The sequence below is a fragment of the Numida meleagris genome, chromosome 1 (genome assembly GCF_002078875.1).
Source record: "Numida meleagris isolate 19003 breed g44 Domestic line chromosome 1, NumMel1.0, whole genome shotgun sequence".
Lineage (NCBI taxonomy): Eukaryota > Metazoa > Chordata > Aves > Galliformes > Numididae > Numida > Numida meleagris.
In genome coordinates, this window is record NC_034409.1 from 192,300,657 (window position 1) to 192,310,646 (window position 9,990).

General features: G+C 59.0%; 1 protein-coding gene across 4 annotated transcripts in view; it reads left to right on the forward strand.

Moving 5' to 3' along the window:
* DCHS1 (dachsous cadherin-related 1) overlaps positions 1-9,783 on the forward strand; it is a 52,494-nt gene extending 42,711 nt beyond the window's left edge. For 3 of the 4 annotated variants that reach the window (XM_021383679.1, XM_021383673.1, XM_021383681.1), the window contains exons 15-20: positions 1,298-1,509; positions 1,689-1,843; positions 3,045-3,175; positions 3,627-3,913; positions 4,438-4,576; positions 4,823-9,783. In XM_021383679.1, the coding sequence (XP_021239354.1) occupies positions 1,298-1,509; positions 1,689-1,843; positions 3,045-3,175; positions 3,627-3,913; positions 4,438-4,576; positions 4,823-7,437 (3,539 nt within the window). In that variant the 3' untranslated portion in view covers positions 7,438-9,783. The remainder of the gene's footprint in view (positions 1-1,297; positions 1,510-1,688; positions 1,844-3,044; positions 3,176-3,626; positions 3,914-4,437; positions 4,577-4,822) is intronic. The other variant, XM_021383666.1, reaches the window with a different exon arrangement.

Consider the following 9,990-nt stretch of genomic DNA (forward strand, 5'->3'; position numbering starts at 1 on the left):
AGAACTGCACACAGCAGTCAAGGTGAGGCCACACCAGTGCTAAACATAACAGAGCATCACTTCTTTTGACCTTCTGGCTGTGCTTTGCTTAGTGCATCCCAGAATACAGTTTGCCCTCTTGGCTGCCTAGGCACACCGCTGGCTCACACTGAGCCTGCTGTCACCAGCACCCTCAGGCTCCTTCCTGCAGCGCTGCTGTCCAGCCTGTGCCTGCATCCAACATTACTCCACCCCAGGTGCAGAACCTGACATTTTCCTTTGTTGAACTTCATGCTGTTGCTGACTGCCCAATGCACTAATTACCTAGGTCTATTTTAGTAGATCTTTTAGGAGCCCCGCGACCTTCCTGGGTGGAACAGCGATATGTCATTGCCAGAGCCCACGCTCATGTGGATGTGTCCCCTCAGGCCCCTTGTGCAGCCCTTCAGTCTCTTTGTATGGATTCAGTCTGGACAAATAGTTGACTTTAGACTAGAGCTTGATGAGCTAGCTCTGCAGTATGGAGCTTGACATGGGTCAGTTCTTTTCTAAACTGGCCACTTCAAGCTCAGGGAGGGTAGATTTAAGTTGGATATAAGGAAAAGATCTTTTACAGTGAGGGTGACTGTCAGCGGTTTACGGGCTGGTTCGGCCACATCTCATGATATGTGAACAGTTTTTATCTTTCCCTCTGATCGGAAAACAGAAACAGAAGAGCAAACTGTCCTCTGGGAGAGGCTGTTCTTCTATCGACAATTCATGGAACTGGAGCATTAACTCTAACTCCCAGTGCACTACATGATGCTATGATGTGGATCACTGATAACCAAAAATCATAAAACCATGACAGTGGTGAGGCACTGAACAGGTTACCTAGTGTTGTGGTTGGTGTTCTATCCCTGGAGACTGTCAAGGTGAGCCTGGACCAGGCCCCGGGCAACCTGATCCAGCTGTGGTGTCCCTGTGCACTGCAGGGCAGTTGGACTAGATGGCCTCCAGAGGCCCCTTCCAACTCTAAGGATTCCATGATTCTATGATTCTATACCAGATGATGTCCCCACTGGGACAACTATTGCATGCTTTAATGTGAATGTTAGGTGTCTGTCCTGAGCGTTGTGCAGAATTTATCAGCAGAGCAGCTCACTGTGGCTCATGAAAAGACTTTTGGTTTGAAGGAAGCTCAGTCTGCTTCTTCTATTTGAGAATGGACGGACTGACAGAGGGATGGACTAAGTGCAAGGGAACAAAAGAGAAGGTGAGGGCTGGGTGTGCTGGTGCATCACTTGCCCCTTCTCCCCGCACCCTGCTGTCTCTCCAGGTGCCATCTCGGTTCAGGACTCCAGCAGCCTGGATTTTGAAGCCAGCCCCCGGCTGCGCCTTGTGGTCCAGGCAGAGACAACAGCTTCCTTCGGCTTTACGGCCATAAACCTCAACCTGCAAGATGTGAATGACAACTTGCCACGCTTCCAGCTGCAGAACTACGTGGCATTCATCTGGGAGTCCCAGAGCTATGACTCCCCGGTCATCCAGGTAGCACTGGGGGCAAAAACAGGGACATCTGTTCCCCCGGCTGCCTCTGCCAGGGGAAGGAGGTGGGGGCTGTGCCATGGGCCTAAGGCTGGCCCCTGTGGATCCCTGTGTCTAGCTTTGGAGATCCGTTGTGTACGCGCTCCAGACTGCACTGCTGAATCTCTCCTATGGCTTTGCAGGTCCTAGCGGATGATCTGGATCAGGGAATGAATGGGCAGGTGACTTACGCCATCAACCAGTCCCTGCCAATGACAGGCTTATACCACATCGATCCTCAGACCGGCACGATCACTACTGCTGCCATCCTGGACAGGGAGATCTGGTCCCAGACCCGGTGAGTAGGGCCAGACCAACTTGTTCCAAAGATATGAAAGGGGCGTAGGAGCAGCATCCCCAGAGTTGCAGAGGATACTTTGCTACTTGGTGCCACACCAAGCTGTTGTCAAACAGCACGATCCTGGACTAAGGGGTAACCTGGGTAGCAAATGGTACTGAGGGCATGACAGATGGCCGTGAGAAGAGCCTGAGCTCCGTTCAGCCTTTGCAAATCTGAGCAGACTGTGGAGAGGGCAGTGGACTCTTCAGTAGTTGCATCCATTTCCTTTCCTGCCTGTTTAATCCAGGTTAGATCTGTTCAGTTTCTGCTCACTCCCACACATTGCACCCTCCTGCGCTACCATGTGTCCCCCAGGAGCTATGCATCGATCTCAACCCTCCTGCAAGTCCCCCTGCATTCAGTCCAAGTCCTCTGGATCCCTCACCACATGTACACGTTCTTTAATCCTCCAGTCAGTCTAACCACAACTATGTAAGATGAGTTTATCCTCCCCTACCTCTATACACGAGCATGGCCCAGATACAAGGAACAACTTCCACCACCCCACCCAGACCTCATTCCCTTTGCCATATCCATGCTCCACTGCTCCACATCTACCTCCCCTTTTCCGATGCATGGAAAGGCCTAGGGTATTCATTCCATTCACATACCCATCACTGCTCCACTCAAGCCAAGGCTCCATATGTTCCCTAGCTCCCAAATATGCCCCAAGTGCTGACATCTGTCCCGTGCTCACCCCACTTGCTCTGCCCACATCTTCTCCCGTACACATCCCAGACTCCAGCTCCTTTCACATACTGAAAACGCTATGGGTGCATCCACTCCTCCCCCTTGCGAAAGCCCCCAACTGTGCATGTGGACCTGCCATGTCTGTGCATTAATCCACTGCCTACCAGGTGCTCCAGACACTTGTGCCCACATTCATGGCCTGCTCATATGCTCTAGGTACTGGACAAAAACCCACTGCCCTTCAAATACACACCCAGACATGATGGGTGTACGTCCATTGACCCACTCCAGATGCTCTGTACACATCCATTACCCCATACACTCCAGATTCTGTGCAGTTTTACTACAATATGTACACGTTCCAACCTGTGCACATGCAGTGTCCCCCTGTTCCAGATGCAGCGCGTGCATCCACTGCTCCTGCCATGCGGTTGTGAACCTTGTGCTGTGCCCTTGTGCTTTCCTGCAGTTTGGTGGTAACAGCGATGGACAGAGGGACACCTCCTCTTGTAGGCTCTGCTACGCTGACAGTTGTGGTGATGGACATCAATGACAACAGCCCCACCATTCCATTTCCCTGGGAGGTGCGGGTCCCGGAAAGTAAGTGCCTCTCAGCCCTATGAGGTAGCGCGTTGCTAACAGCAGGAGCTGAGCTGTGGTGGACGCCTGTGGGTGGGAGAGAAGCCCCCAGCGGGTCTGTTCCCTTGCCAAGGGCTGGTCTGTGCTGGCCCTTTGGCTGAGCTTCACCAACCCTCCAGCACTGCCCCATCTGTGACATCCTGATGCCAGGGGGTTGTGCAGCTATGTGTCTTGAGGGAACCAGCTGAATTCAGCTCCTCTCTGGCCCCAAACCACGAGGACTCTGGTTGCACAACCCTGCCCTGCCAGCTTTCTGCCTTCAGCATTCATGCCGTCCCCCTCCCTGACTCCCAGGACCTGCCCCTTCAGTGTCAGCATCTCCCTGCTGTCCCCAGTACTCAGGTTTCTCCCCCACATGAGCCAGTGCCGCTGAGGAGATGGGGATGCTGGCTCATGCCTCGCCTCTCCACAGACATGCTGCTCGGCACCCAGATAGCCCAGCTGACAGGGAACGATGTGGACTCGGGCCCCGCGCTCTCCTACACCCTCGTGCTGGATGGTGATGCCGTGGGTACCTTCAGTGTGCTGCGGTACGGGGGACGCATTGCCCTGACGGGGCCACTGGACTACGAGCAGCGCAGCCACTACACCCTCACGCTGCGTGCCTCTGACACCCGCCACGAGACCGAGGCCAACCTCACCGTCATCGTGGAGGACATGAATGACAACGCACCAGCCTTCAGCCAGGCCTTCTACCAGGTACTGCCCGCACTCACTCATGAGCATGTGTGTACCAGACAACACTGGCTGACCTGCACAAGCCCCACTGCTGCCCTTGTGCACTGCCTGGCTCTCCTGGCCTTATGGGGCACAGATATTACCTTGAGGATGGATCTGAGCCTACCCTGGTCCCTGTCCTTCTGGGCCTCGTCCACATCCCAGCACCTCTCCTGCTGTCACTGCAGTGTGCTCCGAAGGCTGAGACCAAGCACACAGCACTGGGATCAGCAGAGAAAAAGATCAATAACTGGATGCTGTCGTAGCTCAGAAGTCACACACTCAAGGCTGTGTGCTATGCATGTGGGACAGGTGCCTACAGGTGCCACCCACAGCCTTGGTGCAGAGGTGGGGAAGGCCTTGGCTAGCACTGAACTGGGTTACTCTCTCCATGGCTGCCCTAGCCAGCTCCAGGTTTTCTCCCAGCCCTGCTGGCCAGCTCCAGGGGAATGGGGACAGTGCCCACACAAAGACTTGGTGCTGACCAGAGCTTCCTTCTCTTCCAGGTGACATTGCCGGAACACACGCCTGCAGGGAGCATCCTTCTCACTATGAGCGCCACTGACATGGACTCGGGCAGCAATGGGGACATCACCTTCCACTTGGCCGTGCCCAGCCTTGACATTGCAATTGACCCCAACAATGGTGCGTGGGGCTGACTGCTACAGGGGGCTCACGCTGTGGGTTGCTCTGGCAGCTCCTGTAGAGGAAGGGGCCCTCGTGCTCTCCCCTCACCAGGCCTGGAGTGGCCAGGGAGGCAGACGTGGGGCTGTAGCCATCACATCCCGCCACCACCGCATCCCGCATGCCTGCCCTCCAGCCAATAACCCTAACACCCTGCCCGGCTCCCTTCTGGCCCTCCATGCTGACTCTGTCTTTGTGCCCTCACAGGGACCCTGTTCACCATCCGACCAGTGGAATTTGATGCCAGCCAGCCCACCCTGGAACTGGTGGTGGAGGCCCGTGACCATGGTTCCCCCAGTCTCTCGTCCTGGGCCACGGTTCAACTTCAGGTGCTTGATGTGAATGACCACAGCCCTATCTTCCAGGTGCCACACTACAATGCCAGCGTCCCTGAGGATCTGCGACCAGGAACCACTGTGCTGACGCTAGATGCAGGTGATGCCGACCTCTCTAGGGAGAACGCTGGCTTCGACTACACCATTGTCAGTGGCAATGGTGGCAATGCCTTCCAGGTGGAGAGCCGGGTGGCTTGGGCAGGGGGACACCTCCGCACACAGGGTGCATTGGTGCTTGTGGAGCCCTTGGATTTTGAGGCCATACCAGTCTACAATCTCACTGTGGCTGCCTTGGACCGGGGCCTGCCGCAGCGCAGCACCACAGTGCCCGTGCTCATCACTGTGCAGGATGTCAACGACAACCCACCTGTGTTTGCCCGAGCTGAATACCGCACAGCAGTGAGCGAGAGCACACCTCCTGGCACAGAGCTGCTCCGTGTGACGGCCCACGACGCCGACTCAGGGCCCCGCGGCCACGTTCACTACACTATCAGCTCGGGTGACCAGCACGGGCTCTTCCAGATCCATGAGAGCACAGGTGCCCTGTCCCTGGCACGGCCCCTGGACCGGGAGACCCAGGCACTGCACGCCCTTGTGGTGCAGGCCATGGATGTGCCAGGTGGGCACTTTGCACTGGTGCCTGTAGCCATTGAGGTGAAGGACGTCAATGACAACAAGCCGTACTTCCCAGTGGAGGTGCTGAGTGCCAGCATGCGGGAGAACCTGCCTCCGGGCACACTTGTCACCACCCTGCGTGCCATCGACACAGACACCGGTGTATTTGGGGAGCTGCAGTATGCGGTACTGGAGCAGCCGGTGGGGGGGCCTGGTGTGGCAGAGGGCCGAGACGCCTTCGCCATCAACAGCAGCTCCGGGGAGCTGCGTTCCCGGCTCACCTTCGACTATGAGCGAGCCAAAGCCTTCCAGCTCCTCGTCAGGGCCACAGATGCAGGCAACGCCTCCGCTACGGTGACCGTGCGGGTGCTGGTGACCGGGGAGGATGAGTACGATCCCATCTTCCTGAGCCCCACCTTCAGCTTTGAGGTCCCTGAGGGTGCCCACAAGGGGCAGAGCATTGGGCGGGTCCTGGCAACAGATGAGGACGAGGGGGCTGACGGTGTTGTGCTGTACAACCTGGCCAAGCCCTCGCCGTACTTTGCCATCAACCAAACTACAGGCACCATCTACCTGCGGGTGGACAGCCAGCCCCAGGCCGGGGCTGGGCGCACCAAGAGGGAGCCCCGTGAGATGAGCCTTGAGGTGCAGGCACGCAGCCCCCTGCCAGCCTCCCGTTCAGCCTCCGCACAGGTCACCATCGACGTCACGCACACCTCCTTCGGCCTGGCTCCGGATCTCAACCTGCTGCTGGTGGCTGTGGCTGCCTCGCTGGGTGTTGTGGTAGTGCTGGCCGCCGTGGCCATCGTGCTGGCACTGGTCCGCTCCCGTCACCGCCGGGGCCACGAGAAGACGGAGGGGGACAGGCCACTGGCCCGTGTGCAGAGCAGTTCTCTGCAAAAGCTGGGCCACGAGGAGCCAGCACTCCCCGGGGGCGAGCACATCTACCACCAAGCGCTGCCAGGGTATGGGGGGGAGCCAGCGGGACCCTATACACGGGGCGGCTCTCTGGACCCCTCTCACTCCAGCGGCAGGGGCTCTGCTGAGGCGGCTGAGGACGACGAGATCCGGATGATCAACGAGTACCCACGCGTGGCCAGCATCACAGCATCCATGCAGGAGCATATTTCGGCCCGCGGCCCCGACTCCGGCATCCAGCAGGATGCCGACCAGCTCTCCGACATCTCCTGCGAGCCGGCCGCCCTGGAGAGCTCCCAGTGGTTCAAGAGCAAGAAGGGCTCTGGGCTGCTGCTGCCGGGGCCCACCTCGCAGCTGTACCGCGAGGATGGGGGAGGCAGTGCCTTCCTTGGTGTGCGCTGCGGCCTCAGCGTCTCCTCCCAGCCCCAGGACTATACCTTCCCAGAGGATGGCAAGCCCTCTGTGGAAGGCTCGCTCACCGCCATCGTGGCCAGTGACGAGGAGCTCCGTGGCAGCTACAACTGGGATTACCTGCTGAACTGGTGCCCCCAGTTCCAGCCGCTGGCCAGCGTCTTCACGGAGATCGCCCGCCTCAAGGATGAGAGCTCCCTGCGCAAGCCCTTCCCGACCAAGCCCAAGGCAGAGCCCAAGCCCCGCATCGACCCCCCACCTCTCATCACCTCTGTGGCCCACCCGGGCGCCAAGTCTGTGCCCCCCAAGCCGCCAGCAGGCAGGACCTTCCCGCACCCGTCATCGCTGCGTCGCTCGCCCATCAGCCACGAGGGCTCCATCTCCTCCTCTGCCATGTCGCCCAGTTTCTCCCCCTCGCTGTCCCCACTGGCTGCCCGCTCCCCTGTGGTCTCACCCTTCGGCATCTCACAGGGGCCGTCCGCCTCCACCATCAGCGCTGAGCACTCACTGGAGCCCTCTGAGGAGGCCGAGCTCAGGATTTAGGCCTGGGCCCATGGACTCCCCCGCCCTCCCCTGCAGACACAGGGCCAAGAGCGGGGCCAAGCCGAGGGCTGCTCGGCACGGTACTGGTTTGGCTTTCCCAGCACCTTGCCCATCCCAGGGCCCCACGTGCTGTGGGTTCCCATGTGCTTTGGGACTGCTGACTCTTGTCACTCCCTGTGGTCTGGCAGATTCAGCGCTCGTTTTGATGTCCTGTGGACTGCTGAGCCCAGCACCAGCACCCCAAGGCATGGTTCCTTGTACTGCTCGTGGTGTCCCAGACCAGTGCCTGGCACGCTGCTGCTTCGTGGTACTCTGTGCTCTGAGAGGGGCTGGGAGCAGAGCGGTGCTTCCTGCCCTGCTGGGCCAGGGTGCTGCCGCCTGCAGCCCCTGCTCTACCCCAGCCACCTGCCCAGCCACGCAGCAGCCCAGATGCAGTGAGGGGCTGGCCCATCCCTGCTGGCCCCATCCCCGTGGGAGCTCACAGGGCCAGGGACTCACTGCTCAGCTGGCACAGCTGCAGCAGCCTGCAGGACTGCGGGAAGCAAGGTGGCTGATGCTGCTCGCTGAACCTCTGAAACACATCCCAGGCCTAGCTGGACAGGGAGGAGGAGGCAGTGCCCATTATCTACTTGCCTGTCCATGGCTGGTGGAGGGAAAGGGGATCTGTTAAGGTCCCAAAGGCCCCTCCACCTCCCACCACTGCATCTGCCCCACGTAAGGGCTCACCTTCCTAGGGCTGAGGGCCTTGGGATATGGCTGTGTGGCTGCCCTCTGGGGCTGCAGGCTGGCACTGGGCACAGGCACTGCCCAGGTACCAGGCTGGCGGCATGGCTGGCAGGAGGAGCAATGCCAGAACTGCATTAGCTGACCCCAGGATGGCCAGGCCATTGGAAGGGCAGCAGGGCAGCTGCTCTGTGACCTCCTCTCACTCTGTCTGCCCCTGGCCTGGTGGCCGGCCTGCAGCTGCAGGGGAGCATGGGTGGGGGTACCCTCAAAAGCCACGTGGCCTGAGGCTGATGTGGTGGCAGCCAGCAAGCTGTCCTGATACAGCGTGGAATGCAGGCAGCAGGGCTCCCCAGGAGCCTGCAGTGCTCACCAGGACAGGTTGGGACACCAGGGCCACCTCCACAACATGAGTGACTGCTGGAGTCTCCCAGTGCATCTGCGCAGGGGCTGCGCTGCGCTGCTCCTTCATGTCGCATTGTGGGAATAGGAAGAGCCACACATCGTTGGGGCTGGTCCCCACCCTCAGGCCAGCACTGTTTGCAGCTGGTGTCAGCTCACAGCTGGTGTCAGCCCCCGCGCAGCGCTCACCTCAGCCCGCAGCACATGGCATGGCCCTGGGAGTGCTGTCCTTGTGCCAGGCACTGCGGCCCTGAGTGCTCAGGGTGCTGTGACCCATACGCAGTTACAGGTGCAGAGTGAGAGTCAGGAGCCTGGCATGTGAGCCACGGCAGCCCCAAGTGCACAGCCTGGGAGGACTCCCAGCTGTCTGAGAAGGGGATCTGGGGCTGCTTTCGGTATTCTGGAATTTCATTCCTATCACACTTTTCATAGACCCACTCTGTAGTCTCAAGTGCAAAGCCTGTGTGCACCAGTGGCTGCACTCTCATTGGTCACCCCAGCCCCAAGTGTTTATCACAGCAGCCAAAAATCACCACTTTTTCCCATTGCCCCTGTGCATCCCACTCAGAACCACCTGTGCCTGCAGCCCCATCTCCGCACACCACAGGTCCCAGCACAGCCCTGCGCCCCAACACCACGCTGCCCCCAGACCCCAGGCCCCCGTGATGCCCACAAGTCCCCAGTGCTGGCAGCTGCCCTGGCTGACAACAGAGGGCCAGAATGGAGTGGCACCGGGAAGGCCGTAGGGCCATGCCTGAGGCCCATGGGGAGCTGAGGTGGCTCTGGGAGGGGAGGATGCGTTCCACCTTGTTCGGCACAGGGATGGCCCAGAGGCACCCTGAGGGGCTGCATGAGCCCTGCGCAGTGCCAGGGTGGCTGAGCAGCCCCACTCCCCTCTGCACGTTGGGACGGGTCACCCCTGCATGCCATGTAGGGTAGGGTCAGAAACATGGCCCCACTTTGGTCTGGGAGTTACAGCCGTGTGCTGCTGAGCCCAGCCAGGAGCCAAGCCTCCAGTTATTTATTTTTACACATTGTACTATGATTCCTGTTTTCTACTTTGTTTGTACTTTTGTATCGTGTCTCGCTGAGCTGCATGTATTGGGCGCTGCTTGTCGGCCCGCACACTGGGCCGCTCCAGCACAGCCTGGACCCAAGTGCCAACTTCTCAAAGAAATGCCTTAATAAACCACACTTGTTTGTACAGAGCTTGACATAGAATCAGAGAATCGTGGAATCCTTACAGTTGGAAGGGACCTTTAAAGGTCATCTAGTCCAACTCCCCTGCAATGAACAGGGACATCCGCAGCTAGATCAGATTGTCCAGGGCCTGATCCAGTCCTCGATCAGCATCATCACTGCTGCTCTAGGTGTATGCCATGCTGGCATCATGGCCCTGCAGGTACTGGAGAGAAGCGTTGTCAGGGC